Raw genomic sequence first — 19,350 nt, 5'->3', positions numbered from 1 at the left:
TCACCGCCAAGAAAATTCACCGCTGGGAAAATTCAGTTCGACGCGAGTCAGTGAGAGAAGAATGACCGACTGACTGAATCAGTAAATCATATAGTAGTTATTAAGTGAGTGAATGGCAGAGTGGTTTTATATAAATAGTGTTGGCGAGTGACATAGTGAGCGACCTAATGAGTGAGTGTCATGAAGCGACCCAGTGGTAGACTGCGGGATCTAGTGAGAGAGCTATTGACAGATTGATTGATTGATTGATGACCGCTCACGCCCAAAGCTGTTGGGCAAGACAACTTCCTCTCTTCACCTCCTAGGAGGCTGGGTAGCTATTGACAGATGAGTGACCTAGTGAGAGAGCTATTGACAGAATGAGTGACCATAGTGATTGAGTGAGTGGCCTGGTGATTGAGTGCGTGTGACAGAGTGAACGAACTAGTTAGTTAATGAGTGAGAGAATGACACAGTGAGCAATGATGATACGATGAGTGAGCAATGATGATACGATGAGTGACCTAGAGAGTTTGAGCGATCTAGAGATCAAGTGAGTGACCGGCCTACAGAGAGAGCGACATTGTGAGTTACCTTATGAGTAAGTAACTGACCTATGAAGTAAGTGAGTGATCTAGGGAGTAAGTCAGTGTGACCTGGTGAGTGAGTGATATAATGAGCAACCTATAGTGAGTGAGTAAGAGAGGGAGTGACTCACTTAGTGATAGAATGAGCAAACTAGTGATTATAACAGAGTGACCTAGTGAATGAATGAGCGAGACCGAGCTAGCTCTAGTGACAGGCCAGTTTCGCTCATTCACTCACTCGTTCACTCTCTCTTGCTCACTCGATCCATTCATTCACTCATGTCGGTGAATTGTTTGTCAGTGAATTTAACCTGGGGGGGGGGAGAGACTGAGGCTACTTCTGCCTCCCCCAATAAATTTTGTAAGGGGCTAAAACTCCCCAATATTTAATAAATACACAATGCAATGCATCCTATCTGCTTGCCACATGGGCTTGAGTCCCGTATATACGGCACGACTTACAACTTCCAGGCACCCCCCTTCCCAGTGTTTTCATCACGTAGGCTCCTTTGACTATTTCGAAGACGCGGAAAAGGAAACTTGTCACCCTAGGCCACCAACACCAAACATGACCCCCACTCTGTCCCTTGCGAGATATAACACCCTAGACCAGACATCTTCAACCTCGCGAGCATCACGGTGCTCTCTAAAGCATCCGATACTTGCGTCCGATTTCGTGCTCGCGAGCACTTGCTCAACGTTGCAATTAAGCACCTTTTACAAATTGCATTCAAGGATTGAAATCAATCTTGATTCCACGTATTCGCATGCCCAACTTGCCGTAAGGGTGCTCTTCTTTTGATGACGGGTACAGGCAGTGCTCGAAAAAAGACCTCTGCTATAGCCCTCAAAGAGCGCTCCCACCCCCTCCTTCTTGGGAATACGCCTCTGATATTCGGGATAGGCTTAAGAGCATCGTGGGCCCTCGGGCCAAATGATATTTCCGAGGCCCTACCTGGCCGATTCTCGAAAAATTCAACTACTTCTCGTTTTTCAGAGGCCCCCGGGCCGTGCCCTGGTGGGCCCACGCGTTAAGGCGACACAGCTGATATTGTTGCGTGCGTTACGTGTGTGTGTGTGTGTGTGTGTACGAGTATAACGAGTATAGACGGTATACGTACCGACGTCGAGGATAGGCGTACCGGTCCCGCCGGTATCGCGGCTGTTTCCAGTCTCGGACGTGTTGTCGTCGCTGGACTTTGGGGACGAGGACGATGATGACGAACATGCCCTGATGTCTCCGAGTTTCCTCGCCTCGATGCTGCTCACCTTGTCGTACCCGTACCAACCCAGAAGCTCGTTCATCGCCGTCTCCGCATAATCCTGCGCAAACACAGACAACAACAATTAAGCCTTTAATTGGCGAACGGTGAAATATGCATAGAAAAAAAAACATTTTGACGAGTTATAGAATAAAAGAGAAAGTCTCTTGAATGTCAATTCAAGCACGGGGAGAAAAAATTATTGTTAATATTTGAAGAAAATATGTGATGTTGCTTGTAAGGGGCCGTTCAAGTATTACGTCAGCAAATTTTTTGCCATTTTTGACTCCCTCCCACCCCCTTATCAGCAAAATTTCGTCATCTCTTCATCTCTCTCTGCCCCCCTCCCCAACCTCCTAATATATATTGATGGGATCAGAGACATACGCGCGGGGGAGGGGGGGGAAATACCTTTATTTAGAGCATAGTTTCCCAACCTTTTTTTCCCCATCGCCCCACTCTTCAGAAATTTTCTTCTCCCATCGCCCCCAACGCAATCTAACCCATAGGAACCTATGTTATACACGTAGCTTCTACCGCCCGCCCCCCGGAACATTCCACCGCCCCCCAGAATGAATGAACGCCAGGGTCTCTGCCACCGGACTTATCCCGTTGTCGAGATCTCTTCCAGCCCAGCTTCGTGGCAGAGTCTGGAACAAAGTGAGTGCACCTAACAGTCTGAGTGTGTAGCTAGTGTTGTGTATGATATTTCAGTGCTGCCATCTATACTTCAAAGTGTGAGTGAAGTGTAATGATTGAATATTTGTTACGTTGTAGGCCTGTTGCTCTCTGTGGCGAGACTTTTTAACTGGGAGATCGGCTCGCATTCGCGCCTTGAAGTTGGGAAACACAGAAAACCTTCTTCAGCCAACCACCACTGTGGGGTTCGAACCCGGATCCTCACATCGCGAGTCCGTCACTATAACCACTCGACCGCCACAGTGGCTCCACCACCTCCCCCAGAGGGCGTTAACGCCCACATTGGGAATCACTGATTTAGAGCCTGGAAGTTTAGGAACTAAAAATGGTCGAAATAGGCAGGCACTAAAAATGCATAAAATAGGCACTAAAAAAAGGCATTTACAATTTATGGGAAAAAAGGAAAAATAACAGAAACTAAAGTATTAAGGGTCTAAAAACTAGATGAAAAATTGATTGCATTTGATCGCGCTCTACCGCTTTAATTATGGTTTATAATAACTGCATTATAATGCAAGTTAAACTAATTTCAAGCCCAAAATAAAATGTCAGTAGACCCTCATTATTAGGTCAGTTCCAGGACCACAATCGCCAGACGCGGAGCCCATAGAGAAAATGGAGGCTCCTTCGAGTTACGAATAACTCTCGTTTATTTGTTGTATTATTTGGAATGAGATCATTATCATTTCTCCATTAGTTGAAACATAGCTAACTTGCTCTAATGTATTGAAAAAAAAAAATTAGTTTTTTTCTTATTACCACATATGCGGGACTCATTCAAGCGCGGGTCCCTGTATGACCGTATCTGTCCCACACTCCTGAGGGCGACTGATAAATTTAATCGAGTACTAAATAAGTATAATAAAAAAATGAATAGCCTCGGTTGTTTGCAGTGCATTTGTGGTGTGAAAAACAAAAGCAGCAGAACAACGTGGGGTCCCATAGGCCCGTCTGATCCAACTCTGCCTTGTGTGAGCCATGACGTCAATTGATGACCTGTTGGGATGGTTATTGGTCAGCTATATGTATACAATGCAGTCCAATGCCTAAGCAAGAAATTTTCATGTGAAGCCCGAGAGGAGAAACAAAAATTTCTAATTTTCGTCTGCTTTTTTAACAGGGGCTGCGTTCACCTGAAGCAAAATCATTCACGTCTAACACCATCCGGTCAAAGCAAAGTTTATTGCGCGGCAACACCAAGTTCTCCATCTCTCAGATCACTTATTCGCATTTAAATGCGGCTGGAAGGGGTGAAGCTTTCTGATGATAATTAGTACCGACAGAGATGGAAAATTAAAACAGCAATTCTTTTGTTCTCAATGCTCGAACTATTCGAGTTGTATAGATTATGGCCTCTGAAATTCACTAACAAACTTAAAAATGTGTTAAAATAGGCATTTCTGGCAGGAAAACTTCAAAAAAAGGCATTTTTTACATGAGCAAAAAAAGGGCATTTATGGCATTTTTCCTGAACTTCCGGGCTCTACTTCTTATAATCAATTTCTGTTAGTTTCAATACTATTTGAAGTCTAAAAACTCAAAATTTCTTTTTAAGAAATTCATTGCGACCCGCCCTCTAAGCCATGGTAAACCCCTGGCCCCGACAACAAAATGTGGCCCTGGGGGTTATGGACTGCCTCCCCAACTTAATTTTGTAAAAATAAACTAAGCGGCACATTTACAGATCGCTTAGATAATCCGTGGCACAATTCAAGAGCATTTAAGCGGCCCGTGCCAAATTTTCAGATCACTCTCAATTAGGCCCATGCCATATTTTCAGATCACTCTCAAGTAGGCCCACGGCGCATTCACAGATCACTTAAGTGACCCACGATACAGTTCCAGAACACTTGAGCGATCCGTGGCACATTTAGAGATTCTTTGAGTGACATGTGGCACAGTTTGAGAGCACTTAAGCGGCCCCCAGTACGGCTTTACAGCACTCAAGTTACCCGCGGCGCATTTCCAGATTACTTAGGTGATCCGCGGCAACGGATTACGGATCATTCGAGTGATGCATGGTAGTTCCAGAGCACTTAAGCGGTTAGGACACATTTCCAGATTACTTGGAGCCACGAAACATTTAGAGATCACTAAAGTGGCTCTATAAAGGACTTATGAATAGGGAAAATGTTAGTTCAGGTGTCCACAAACTAGCGAAAGGTACTTCTCATTTTTGGTACATCCAGTAAGATGCCATTGAGAATATCTCATATTTTTATAAAGGGTGGTTGATAACGTAAGCATCATCCAAACCCCCCCCCCCCCGTCGTTAAAAGTCGGCAAATCGGAACACACATCCCCCCCTCCGCCCCGTCGATGCTGACGTAATACTTAACTTGAATGAACCCTAAGCAACATTGCCAACCCATTAGCGGTATACAAAAACGAAACTAAAATGCTGCCTGTAAGAGGTCATTCAAGCATTACGTTAGCATCCATAGCAGGCGGGGAGGGGGGGGATGTTTAAATTATGCTTACGACATCAACCACACTTTATAAAAATATGGAATATTCTTAATGACATCTTACTCTGCATGCCAAAAACGAGAAGAACCTTAGGGGCCGTTCAAGTATTACGTCATCATCGATGGGAGGGGGGAAGAGGGTTTCCGATTTGCTGGCTTTTGATGACAAGGGGGGGGGGTTGGATAATGCTTACGTCATCAACTACACTTTATGAAAATATTAGTTAGGATTCAGAGGGGCAGAGCTGATGACGAAATTTCGCTGGCAGGGGGGGGGGGTCAAAAATAGCTAAAAATTTGCTTACGTAATACTTGAACGGCCCCTTTCCCTATTTTGCGGACACCTCAACTAACATTCTCCCTATTGATAAATCCTCTATAGAGCCAATTCAGTGATCTCTAAATGTTCCACGGATCCAAGATACTTGGGTACTTGACGTAATCATCGGTAAAAGTGATTATTAATTTAGAGAAATTTATCAAACCTACTAAAATGCTCGGCGATTATTATGCCAAAAACTGGTTGATATATGCATAACAGGATTTATCACATATATATTTTCTTCATCAGTGAAAAATAACTATTAAAAAAATTTCCTAAAATTTGAAGTAGTATTTTCACAAGTCATCGAAATTTGCAGGAGTGAATTTGGAATTCGTGAATCAAGCATCCAAAAAATTGTGCTCCTGTAAAAAAACGCTTGATATGGTCACCCCATACGTTTCTAGTTAATAACATTCATCGTCCAGTTTATATCGTGCTATTTCTGGCCACGTATAAAAGAGCGCCGGGGGATACTACTGCCATCTTAATACACTCATGTTCATAAATTAAGGATAATTCAGAATCCCACGGAAATCGTAATCTAAAGTAAAAATTTCACCTGTAGAATTATCACACACATCTGTAAGAATGATAAGCAAATTTCAGGAAGCCACCAGATGATGTCAATAGTACGTCACAATGACAAGAGTGTAAGAGGGGGTATATAAGGAATGGTGGCAAAGAAGTGAAATTGTTCACCAGAGTTCTGTAAGGCGCTCAGTGCCATAAGCGAATAGTTATAACACAGAGGACGCATGTGGATGATTTTTTACGTGGTAGAATTATCGGCCGCCTGGAATGTGGGCGTACTCAGATGGAAGTATCCGAGGAACTTCGAATTGCCCAAAGTGCCATCTCTAGGCTTTGGCAACGATTCCAAGATAACAGAAATGTCAGTAGACGTTACAGTACAGGTCGCCCCCGAGTTACAACACCGAATGAAAACCGGTATTTGGCAGTAACTGCCAAAAGAAGCAGACGGAGCACAGCATCCGATCTGTCTCGTCAGCTATCTGCAGCCACGGGTACCACAGTTTCAAGGCAAACCGTGTACAGACGTTTGGGAGATATTGGTCTATATGCTCTCAGGCCTGTCAGATGTGTTCCGCTCACGGCAATTCACTGTCGGCAGCGATTAGCCTGGAGTAGAGAACATGCAATGTGGACATCGTCACAGTGGGCTTGTGTGATGTTTTCCGACGAGTCCAGGTTTAGCTTGCAGTCTGATTCACGTCGGACTTTCATATGAAGAACGCCAGGTACCCGTTGCCACCAAGACAACATCATTGAACGACACCGTTACGGTGGTGCAGCATTGCTCATTTGGGGTGGAGTTATACTGGGTTCCTGAACAGATCTGCATGTTCAAACCGGAACCATGAAAGCCCAAATTTATCGGACATCATTCTGGAACAACATGTACGTTTGTTTAGGGATGCCATGGGCGCAGAATTTGTGTTTATGGATGACAACGCCCGTCCTCACCAAGCAAACATCGTAAACGAATGCCTTGAATCTGAGGATATAACCCGTATGGAATGGCCAGCATTCTCACCTGACTTGAATCCGATAGAGCATGTGTGGGACATGCTTGGCCGACGAGTTGCAGCCCGTCAACCCCCTTCTACATGTGTACGGGAACTTTGGAGAGCATTGCTTGCTGAGTGGAGTGATCTTCCCCAACATCAGCTCGATAATTTGATACTCAGCATGCCTAGGCGTCGTACGGACTGTATTTCATCGCATGGGAGACATACAATGTATTAACCATCATACCAACCATGTAATAGAAAGTTTTTGTAAAGGAGATATTTTTTGCAATTGCTCCGGGGAGCAAAAATCGTAGTTTTTATGAATGGTATCATACATACACCATCGTTTTTGTTCTTTATCTTTTGTTTAATAAATGGGCTTTATGAATAAGTAACGTTTGTTTTGTTTCTGAACGTTTATTTGCCGGAGCTGGCATTATCCTTAATTTATGGACATGAGTGTAAATTAGAATCTATTTTAATTATAATTTAGAATGTAATTAAAACTAGTAATATATTATGCTTGTATCTTATAATACTAATAATATTATTATTTATATATTATCCATATATCTTCTTTATACTTCTTCTTCCTGTAAGCGCTAATGCTGCCTTTACCTCATCAACCGTCCTTCGTAGAGATACGATTCCACTTTAAAAAATGCTCAAAAAGCGTTAAAAAATTATTAGCACGTACCAGTTTTGAGAGTGAAAATACAGTGTGTCACAAAAGAAAATCTAAATTTTTATACGGTCCTCTTCAAGGCCGTAAAAGGGGGGGGGGACTTGGGGGTCTGGTCACTTCCCCAAAATGTGAGAAAACGACGGAAAGGGGGGGAAAAAGATAACAAAATCTATTGTTCTATCACTTTGGTTGCTGCCCCCCTCCCCGAAATGAAAGTGGTCCTCCCTCCGAACGAAATTTCTGGCTACGGACCCGGTCCTCCTGTCCTCTAACCTCCAATTATAAAGTTGTTGTCGCGTATCTCCTGAGGCAAACAGACAAATTCAATGTTTCTAAGTGCAATATTCGCTAAAATGTTTTTCAATTCAAAAACCGGAGAAAAGTTACGAAACGGCAGCAAAAAAACTAAACTCCTTTCCCAACTTTACTTTTCTGCGATTTTTGAATGCGAATATTGCACGTAGAAACTTGGAATTTTTTTTTTGCCTCAGAAGAGATAGGGCAGCAACTTTCTAACTGAAAGTTAGATGACAAGGGGGGGCGTATAAAAATTTAGATTTGTTTATTTAGTTACACGCTGTATTTTCACTCTCAAAACTGATACGGGGTAATTTTGAAACGCCTTATGAGCATTTTTTTAAACTGAAACTATACCTCTACAATAGACGGTTGATGAGATGGATTAGCACTTACAGGGCACCCTGTGGATTAGAATATAATACATGGTGTTTGAAAGTGCATTGAAAGTGATTTTTCCCCCCAGAATTTGCAAAAAACTGCTGAACATAAAACGATGATTTTGAACATTGTTGAGATGTCGATCAGGACCCACTGCACAAATCCTTCAATGATGCGTAGATAGAGAGCATTATTATTACTGTTTTACTGCATACAGATAATGAGAAAAATGATTTGAAGAAGAGAAAAAAAAGTAGATTGTTCGTATCCAGGGCACGATTTTGGGGCCCTGGGCAAAGCGAAAATTTGTGGGGGGGGGGGGGGGTTCTCCCTGCAACTAGAGTAAAAAATATTTGGTTGGTCAAAAAATATATGTTTAAGTTATGGGGCCCCAAATTCATGAGGTTCAGGGCAAACGTCCCCATTTGCCCATGTGCAAATTGGGCCCTGTCTGTATTTTAGTACAGTACCATGAAAGACGATTTTGGCGTCTTCCAGAGTTTTTGTGACTGGTAGAAAAATTGACGGCAGATGGCAGCACTACACATAACAAGGTTTACACAGAAACAAGCTTCACATCAGGTTCACGATACGCACGTGCACCTTCCGGCATGTACCAATTCGTTAGAAATTCCAGATCGCGTCGGTAAAGCAATGTCCACGTGGTGCATGTACGGCTAAGTAGTAGTAGTAGTAGAATTTATGCCGCCACTGACCTTTTTTGGTTGGAAATCTCCGGTTTGGTCGTTTGCGATCGGGCCGAGTTCAATCGATAATTGGAACCAATGACGAAACTGAAGACGCATTTGGATCAGATCTTATTCTGGGAATGGTTTCCTCCCTCCCAACAAGAAAAAAAAAAAGAGAAGGTGTTGCTCGGTGTCGAGTATCAGTTTGGCCTGGAGCCCGAAACGAGGCGGGAATCCATCCTGTGATCATCCATACTCTGTGGAATCTCTCTCTCTCTCATTTTTTTTTCTGCTGTTGGTGAGTCTCCTTGGTGGTGCTTGATCCTCTTTAGCTCTGCTTCTTCTGCCTCTTCTTGTTCTGATGATAAGTTTTCGTCTGCTGTTTGCCTGTACCAGCAATTGCCATCGTGTTCGTCGTCATCTCCTTCTCGATGGAAATAGCATCTTCCTTCTCTTCTTCTATTTCAGCCTCTCGTAATCCCTTGTCCTCTCTCTTCTTTTCACCAATTTGGCTCCTCCTTCGCTTCCGTCCGACCTCAGCGTGCTCTTATTATCGGCATCGAATTTCTTGGCTCGGTGCGGCCTCGCACTAGAATCCCAGCCGAGAGAGAGAGAGTTGGTTGGATTTTTTTTTTTTTTCAACTAACTACGAACTGTGGTCGATTCCGAATCGAATCCGTTGAAATCTTAGCCTCTGTCTCTGTCAGCATGTGGCCCAGGCCAAATTGAAATTGCCCAGTGGTGACACATCGGAGATTGCTTGATTTAGAAAAGTGGTTCCCATCCCATAGGTGCCAATGCTTCCGATTTTTTAGTTGAATCATCCGGTAGGGAAACCAGAACTGATTCCCCCACCGAACGAACCAGAACTGAACGAAAACTGATTCTTCTGGTTTTTCGTCTCCTCGTAGAAAAATAATCAATTGATTAATTAATTTTCATTCCTTTGAATGAAAAAAATCCATAAATAAAATACAGTAAACCCTCGGTTTGTGAACAATTTGGTTTGCGAACTAACTACAGTCGAATCCCGTTTTAACGAACACCGTTATAGGGAAATCTAGTTTTAACGAACACTTTTCTAATCCCCCCCCCCAGATAAGTTTACATAGGAACAATGCAAAAACCTGGAATTCCTTTATAACGAAGTGATTTCTCCGGTCTCTTGAAGTTCGTTATAACGGGATTCGATTGTATTATCACATATTATTTATCACTTATTTTGTTTTATTATTATTATTATCACTTGTTATTCCAGTCTTGGTTAACGAACAAACAAAAAGGACTTAATCTCGAGGGAAGGATATCTCAGAACTCTGTGGTCACGTGACTTTTTTTTTTTCTTTGAAATTGAAATTTTGTTAACATTACACACACACATATGCATAAATACACCAGAAAGTAATTACAGGACATACAAACATACATAAACACATACATGGTCCGCTTGAGAGAGAAGAGTTTTTTCTTCTTATTAAACAATTTGATTTCATCTGAGTAATGTTCACTGAGTAAACCCAGGGTCGTCTTAAAAGCATCGTGGGCCCCCCCCCCAGGCCAAGTGAGTTTTCTGAGGCCCTACCAAATCAAATTCAATGCTAACTCTTGAAAATTTCAACAATATCTCATTTTTTGTGAGGGCCGCGCCCGGGTGGGGCTCTTGCGTTAAGACGGCACTAGCATCAGTCTCGTTACAAACTATTCGAATATATCCAGAATGGCGGTGAATCTAGAAATGCGCGTGCTTTCGCCGATCCCCCGAAAGATCTCGTAACGTAATACCCGAGTTTCTGATTTTTATCCATTTATTTGTAGCCCAAGAGTATTAGTATCGTGTTGCGGCCCATGTAGGCCCATACATAGAGTAAATCGAGTATACTATAAGGCTTTCTCTCTCTCTTTCACTTCTTTTTTTTTTTCCTTCTGGTCAAGAGGCTCACTCAAAACTGAGCCTGGGCTTCCCCGTCGCCACAAAACGCCTCGAATTACGCATATATCCGATTACTACGAAACATATAGGGATGTGGATTGAAAGTACCTCTTCTTGTTCTCAACGTGCCCGTAACCAGATAGCGCCCCCAGGGTTTCGCGTTACCTAAAAAAAAAAATCCACGTTTATTTGTTTATTTTTGGTCATTCTAAGAAGGGGGGGGGGTGAAAGGACCTGGGGAGAAAGGACCCTTGTGTGTTATTAAGTGTTTTATTGAATTTCTTGAAATGAAAACATTTTTCACAAAGCCGCCCCCCCCCCCCAACATATTTTGAGAACCTTTTTAGACAGGGTGCTCAACCTCCGGGTCGCGTGCCGAATCATTACCCTCTAGATCAGAGTTTCCCCTCAAAATTTTTTCATGATGCGGACCTCCCCAGCGGTAAAGGTTAATGCTCCGCGGACCCCCCCTGCAATATCAGAAGGCTCATTTTGAAACCGACCCCACAAGAATGGAGCTGGCAAGTCTCTAGTCCGGGGACCCGAGATGATTCTTATCAATTCTTTTGTTTTTCGCACAAAAAAAAATCCAATACAGTAAGGCCCATGAAAAACCTGATCGGGGCCCGCTCAAGATCCTAGCCTAGAAGATCCCACCCCCTGCAATATCCAATTTTGTTTTGTAATTTGCACATCCAGAAAAAAAAAAAATTAAATAAATTACAATTTCACAACACAACATTCCTGCAATGATAGTAAGGGGGTAAGTAATCGGGGCTAAGGGCCCCCCGAAATAATTAAGAAGCTTCTGGCTTGCTATTATTGTCGCATAGGGGGCCCCACGTCTTTCAAGGGCTGTCTTGTCACCGTGGGGCGCACAGAGTTGCAACTCTAAGCTCAGACAAAATATTTAGGAGTCATTCTGGACAAGAAACCAAAGCCAACATTCAAGAGGCGAAAGAACGAGCAGCTGAGGCTGATGGGCTTCTTCTCCGTAGAGTGTGTTATTTACGCTCTGCACTCTCAGCCTAAAAAAATATAACCATCATGTACAAATCAGTCATCAGACCAATTATACACCTGCTACACTGCACCATGTTTTTCCATAGCCAAGCCTTTTGCATTATCAAGCAACTACAAAAAAGAATAAGATCCTGTGGTGTTATAACCGAGGCACCACGGTTTATAATAGTGTTTCTCAACCCTACCGGTCGAGTGGTCATAGTGACGGACTCACATCGCGAGGGTCCCGGGTACGAACCCCAGTGGACGAACGTCACAGTGGTGGTCGGCTGAAGTTGGTTTTCTGTGGTTCTTAACTTCGAGGCACGAATGACAGCCGATCTCCCCGTTAAAAAGTCTTGCCACAGAGAGCAACAGACCTACAAACAGTACAAGTATTCAATCATTACACTTCACTTCTGAAATATAGATGGCAGAGCTGAAAAGTCAGGCAACTCTAGATACGCACTCAGACTGTCAGGTATACACACTTGCGGCACAACTCACTAGGTAGTGAATTGCCCATAGATGGCGGTAGACCTGAGTTGTGCTGAGTTTGAAAGAAAGTTTCTCAACCCGTAGTCCGTGACGATGGCATAGGTGGTCCGCAGACATAATTTATAATTTCATTCTAACTGAATGAAAAATTATTCTTTTTTTTTGCAATTGGTGTTAGTAATACCCAGTGGGTTCAAATGAAAATCCTACCTGCATACTGTGGTTTACAATACCGCATAGAGCAGTGTGTCTCAGCTGCCGGGCATTGACATCATAGGCGGAATAGACTTGGAAGTCTGGGGGGGGGGGGGCACGGTCATTATTTCTGGGGGGGGGCAGGATGATGATGATGTCAATTCATATATGCATATATACATTAGATCAGTCGACTTCACTTTGACGCTGACCCTCCCCCCCCCCTCCCCAAGTCTGCGCTGTGTTGTGATATTTCATTTTCCGTGGTCCGATGCGTATGTTTTGTGCCGTCTACCGTACGGTTTTGCTTTTCCATAAGTATTCGCACCTCGAGCCTGGAGAACGTATCTAAAACCGGGTGTTTCGCGTCGAACTGGGTTTTCGTTTATTCAAAAAGAGCATAACTCCCAGCTTTAACCTAGTGCCAGGGCCGCAACTAAGGGGGAGCAAGCGGGTCTGCAGCCCCGGGTGCTGAACAAAGTAGGGCGCCAATTTAACCCTTTAACCTCTTTTTCAGCATTACGAGGGGCGCCCAAGTGCGTACTTGCCCCGGCTGACCAAGTATCTAGTTATGGTCCTGCCTAGTATAGATGTAAATTTTTGAAACACTCCAAAATAAAAGATTAATTTTTCAATCTCTTCGCGGAGCACAGAAGCTGTCAGCGCTGCAGAGAGAAGAGAATGCTCTAAACACAACAACGGTTTTCAAACAAAATTTCAAAGATGTTTCAAACAACAGAGGTTTTCTAGCAATGCTCCAGGCACAACAGCAGTTCGTTAAAAATACTCCAAACACAACGATTTCCAAACAGAGTATCATATCAAAGATGCTCCAGACAAGAGTGGTTTTCTAGTAATGCTCCAAACACAACAAAGCTTCTCTAGCAATGGCTCCAAAATGCAAAAACGATTTCCAAATGAAGTATCAAGATACAATAAAACTTCTCTTTTGCCCACACTGGTGGGACCAAAAAATTCGTCAGTAAAAAAAAGGGGGGGGGGGAGGGGGGTTGGAGTGACCGTTAATCGGGGTTTGAAATGCATACTTTTATTATACGGGGGAAATTATAATTTGGTAGTAAAAGAGGATTGTCCATTAAGGGGGGGTTATACCGTACTTCAAATAGCGGCGGCTTTCTAGCAATGCTCCAAATGAAACAACGATTTCCCAACGAAGTATTAAATCACTGTGTACTTGAAACAGCGGTGGTTCTCTAGCAATACTCCCAGTGCTGTCTTAACGCATGGCCGTGGCCCAGGGGCCTCAGAAAAACGAAAAGTAGTTGCATTTTTTGAGAATTTTCCTAGGTAGGGCCTCAAGAAAATCACTTGGCCCAGGGGCCCATGATGCTCCAAATGCAGCAATGGTTCTCTAAACACAACAAGGTCAGGGCCGTCTCAAGAGCATAATGGGCCCCGGGCCAATTGCTTTTCCTGAAGCCCTACCTCGTAAATTCTAGAAAATTTCAACCGAATCTCATTTTTGTGAGGCCCCTTTTCTCCTGAAGCCCCCGGGCCGTGACCGGGTGGGCCCATGCGTTAAGACGGCACTGACCAAGGGTCTCTACCAATGCCCCCAACACACAACTGTGGCTCTCCAGCAATGGGAAACAGAAACTCTCCAAACGGAACAACGATTCCCCCAACGAAGTATCAAAATATTATAAACCCATTGATATTTCATATCAAAATAAAGAGAATCCAGTCTCCGCGGCCATCGTGATGGCCATCAAGTCCGCCAAAATGAAATAAAAGGAAATAAATACGAATTACGCCAAGTTGAAAGATGACCGAAGCTCTCAAAGAAAGAAAAATGACAAGTGAGAGGAAATTCTTCGACTGTACACAAGCTGCTGCTGCTACCTCTAGAGAAGGTGAGGGTCACACACGGGCGCCATTTTGAATCATGTTCCCGGATGTTAGACAGGAACACAATGGAGAAGTGGACATGTCATTATTAAATTATTACATATATATATATTTTTTTCTTTCTTTACCGAATAAGAAAAACTCTTCTGCGTCTTGGGAAGAAGTTGCAACAAAAAAAAAAAAGAAGAAGCTGTCAGCGCTGCAGAGAGAAGAGATTACCATTCGCAAATCAAACGTCAAAACCATGTTCTAGTTCAGGTTTTTCGTTTCTCATTCTTTTCCCTCAATTCCATCTTTCTTTTTCTTCTTCTTCTCAACAAATCCAATGGCCATCTTCTTCTTCTAGTCGAGATGCAATTAGAGCTAGTTTAATAAATTGTTATTGCCGTTGTCAATCCTAGAAGTTCTTTTCAACGGGTCATTGCGCGTTCTTTCTTTCTTTTTTCTTTCTTTCTGGCCGAAAATCATCATCTTAAAAAGAAGAAAACCTCTTATTCTTTAAGAAAATTCTTCTTCTTTTTTTTTAATGTATACTTGAAGAAGAATGGCAAAAATATATATATATATAGAGAGAGAGAGAGACGCAATAGTAGAAATGGATGAATAATCTCCGTCTTCTACTAATTCAAACTCCCGATGCGAATTAGTACAGTTTAAACAGCAAGCGTTGCGTGTCGAGAGCAATGCACTTCGAATCATTTTCTTTTATGGTAATAATGATGATGATAATAATAACATTATGCCTTTTTTTGTTATTATTACTCTTTCCGAGAGACTGATTGAGTCTTTCTTCTTTTTTTTGAATATATATCAATCTTATCTGCCATTTTTTTTTTTTTTTGGTTTTTTTTGCCTGCAAAAATGGCTTCTGTTGGATAATTTCGTCCCCTTGTCATTTCAATTTTTGCTTTCACATTGATATAATTTAGTCAATTTCCATCGATTATGAGGTTTTTTTTTTCGCGTGTGAAGTGATTTTTTTTTTTCAGGAGTTTTCTCGTATTGAGTTGTTGAAGGTTACTGATGTAAATTACACTTGGCTTCCAAAAGTTTACCCTTAAATGCATGATTTTTTTTTTTTTTTCATGGTTAATGACACGTATATAGAAAGCTGGAAAAATAAATGAAAAAAAAAATCTATTTCGAATCGTACGGTTTATACAGAGGAATCTCAATTATACGTCGCTCAGTTATATGACTCACGTTCATACGACGTTTGCCTTAAGTCGCAATTGGTCGCTATACATTTTAATGTGTTAAAATATAATTCATTTACTCGACGCAAAAAAAAAACCCCTCAATTATTTGACGTTTTCACTTCCACTCGAACTCCGAATCTTTTGAAAAAATTACATTACGTCATTTACATCCATCAAATGCGCACAATTTTTGTATGCAGTGAAAATGCGTTGCTGCAACGGTTCTTCTTGCATATGGTCACCGCAAAATCCATAAATTTTAGAGGGGATTACGAGAACAGCCAGTGATCTGGCTGATGGCCATTTAGAGTGGACACTTGGGTGATTTGTTTATTGCTTGTTTCTGAAGATATGCAGACGCGGTGAGCTCCAAATAAGCGTGTTTTAATTGTTTTGACGGACGTATATCCATTCAGAATATATTTTTTTTCTCCCAATGCTTTCAGCGTTATTCGGTAAAAAGGTATAAATTATAATCATTTGGAGGGTGCAGGTCTGCCGATAAGAGACATATATGGTACGCTCAATAAGTTCTTTCTATCATTTCCTGTAGAATTTTCTTTCGTTGTAGTTTTGCTAGCTGGCTGAGTCAAATCAGCACCTCCTAGAGATAGAGGTAGACCTAGAGATAGAGATAGATCTATCTCTAGGAGGTACTGGTCAAATCCGTCGTTCATATTGACCAGAAAACGGAAAACGATTTTTTAAGTGGTCACACTACTCTATCGACTTGAAAAAGTCGAATTTTCAAAAATGACTTCAAAAAATATTTCATTTGATTGAAGTCAAATATTTAGCAAATAAAATGCTAAAAATTTAGTGTCAATCGGTTAGTTTGTTCTTCCATAATTAAAGAAAGAAATACTTGATTATAGTGTAAACGTATACTAGAAAAAACACTTTGAACGCGATTTTCTCAGATTGCAGTTTTTGAGCTCATCCATAAGATTTGAAGAAAACTACTGCTCCAAAAATTCTTAATTTTTTGCAGAAAAGTTAAGTCGATATGTGTTAGCAGAATAGACCTCGGACTTCGATATCTGACCATCCGTTAGAATTTTATGAATTTATAAAGTTTGAGGGAAAAAATATACAAATTTCAAAAATCTAAAAATTCAACATTTTTTAAAAAATACTTCCCATTAGTCAATTGCTAAATCCTAGGGCTATTCTACTAACACATATCGACTAAACTTTCCTGCAAAAATTCAGAATTTTCGGAGCAGTAGTTTTCTTCAAATCTTACGGATGAGCTCAAAAACTGCAATCTGAGAAAACCGCGTTCAGTGTTCTTTCTAGTATACGTTTACACTATAATCCGGTATTTCTTTCTTCAATTATGAAAGAACAAACTAACCGATTGATACTAAATTTTTAGCATTTTATTTGCAATCAAATGAAATATTTTTTGAAGTCATTTTTGAAAATTCGACTTTTTCAAGTCGAAAGATTAGCGAGACCCCTTCAAAGAAATTAGAAGTTTTGGGAGAATTCGACAAGAATTTTAAATTAATGACGAAAGTTGATCGTTGAAAATAGTTGAATATCCCCGTGCCAATTTTGAAAACGATTATGAAGCAGAGGAAACGAAGCCAAAGACGAAGCTGTGGTTGCGAATCAAAATGGGAGTCCAAGATGGGAAATTTTTCCAAATCGAGAAGATTTTGTCGCAATTTCTTTTACCGAGTGTCGTGTCCTAAAGATGACGCTCTGATAAATTCTATTTCATTAAGCGATTTCAAATGCGATTCAATTTTTTATCCCTCAAGTATGATTGAAATAACATATTTTTTAATAACCGAATTGGAGATGCAATTAAACACATTGAATTTAATAATATTGTTACGAAAACTATGTAAACAGTCGTCATTTATCATTTATTATGTCATTTTCCGGCTGTAAATAGTGCAAATAATCATTATCTTATGTAAAAATGAAATTAACGCATTTCTCTGTAAATCTCACTGAATTGGTGACAAACTGCTATAATTTGACGATGCCATGGCGCCAGAGAAATATGTAGAAAGGAAAGATATTTTCAAAGATTCCCGACTTTTCTTTCATGTATGAAAGCGCCGCCAAAGCGGGACTAAAGCAGAGTTGAGTAGTTGAATGCGAGATTTCTTGCATGTTAGAGAAGCCATATGCCAGGAGCTTTCTGTTTAGCATATACAGTATTTTCAAATCGCTGCTTCTGCAGGGCCCGTCTTAAGAGCATCATGGGTCCCCCGGCCAAGTAATGTTTCTGAGGCCCTATCTGGAAAATTCTCGAAAATTTCAACCACTTCTCATTTTTGTGAGGCCCCCTGGCCGTGCCTAGGTGGGCCCCATGCGTTAAGACGGCTCTGTGCTTGTGAAAGCGTGTAAATAGCTGTTCTATAAATGTAAAACAAATTTGTATTGTCCTTCAAATTGGCTTCGTGGTTTGCCATCTCGAGTGCTTGTCAGAGACATTATATTTATATGTCTATAAGACATATAAAATATTACACAATATTTTATATGTCTGGGGGTGTGGGGGGGGGTGTATTCCTTTTTTAAAAAAGTCTCAGTTATTCAACTTACACATTTATACAACGTTTCGACTCGGGTTCTTGAACGTCATATAAACGAGATTTCACTGCAAAGGATCTCTAGTAAACATCTTGAACAAGCTGTACAAAATTCCATATGAAACCCAAATCTGCCTTATTACCCATTCATGCAGTTGTTGTGGGTGAGCTGCAAAATGGCAAAATGATTCCCCCCCCCCCGCGGCCTTGTGGTAATTTCAGTAACATAAAAATTAGTCTTTTAAGGGCCTTTATTTCAAATGTCTTAAGGAAGAGATCGTGAGAAGAAGCACTTGCATTGCCACCGATGATCATAATAGAAACACAAAGGGTTTTTATGTATTTATTTATTTTATGTTTTACGTGCCCGCGTCGGGCATGAGGTTGAAAAAAATACATGCCCCTTGCATGTCGGGCAATAGATTTGTCCAGCCCTACTGGGCACAGGTCTCCGATCAACCTATTTGGAACTGTTTCCACAATCAGTGTACTGCTAATTGCAGCCAAGGGGTCATTCAAGTATTACGTCAGCATCGAGGGGAGGGAGGGGGTTTTGGATTTGCTGACTTTTGATGACAAGTGGGGGGGGGGGGGGGTTTGAAGGTTGCTTATGTCATCAACCACCCCTTGTTGAAGATATGAAATATTCTAAGCTGCTGACGGGGGGGGGGGGGTCAAATGGCTGAAAATCTGCTTACGTAATACTTGAATATGGCCCCCAAGTGGAATCAACGAGAGACCTCTTGAAGGGGTTTCCCAAAATGGGCAATATCGCACTCTGGTGGGTGATGGAATGGTCCGGGGGGGGGGAGCGATAGAAGCTACGGATTTAACATAGGATCCTAGGTAGGGGTTCACTTGAGTTGGGGGGGGGGCGATGAGAGAAAAAAATTTCTGATGGAGGGGGCGATGGAGCGAAAAGTTTGGGAAACTAAGGGTTAAAGTATGAATTTTGTGGTTCCCCATCCGATACGACACAAGAGGCTCCAGTTTCGCCTGATGCTCTCCAGTTGCCGCCCTGCTCCAGAGGGGTGATGACACCCACTTTGGGCAACACTGCACAATAACAACGCGAATCGTATCGACCGAATGAATTCACGATCCTTGGGTCCTCCAGACGCGTGGTTCATCATCGTTACGCAACAAACTAAAGACGCGATTTTTCGGACACGCGGAAATTCGATTCGGATTTATTTCTGAC

At 41.8% G+C, this 19,350-nt stretch overlaps 1 protein-coding gene across 1 annotated transcript in view; it reads right to left on the bottom strand.

Annotated features, from left to right (window-relative positions):
- The window catches only part of LOC149089139 (uncharacterized), a 75,400-nt gene that overhangs the window by 16,439 nt on the left and 39,611 nt on the right, over window positions 1-19,350 (bottom strand). Inside the window, exon 2 of the mRNA XM_089237441.1 lies at window positions 1,688-1,889. Within this exon, the coding sequence (XP_089093567.1) occupies window positions 1,688-1,889 (202 nt within the window). The remainder of the gene's footprint in view (window positions 1-1,687; window positions 1,890-19,350) is intronic.

This window comes from Pholcus phalangioides, unplaced genomic scaffold (assembly GCF_987345545.1).
Source record: "Pholcus phalangioides strain wild (caught in Gottingen) unplaced genomic scaffold, Ppha-v1.0 ptg000002l_1, whole genome shotgun sequence".
Classification (NCBI taxonomy): domain Eukaryota; kingdom Metazoa; phylum Arthropoda; class Arachnida; order Araneae; family Pholcidae; genus Pholcus; species Pholcus phalangioides.
The sequence above is the reverse complement of the archived record's forward strand: the minus strand, read 5'-3'. Positions and strand labels throughout refer to the sequence as shown.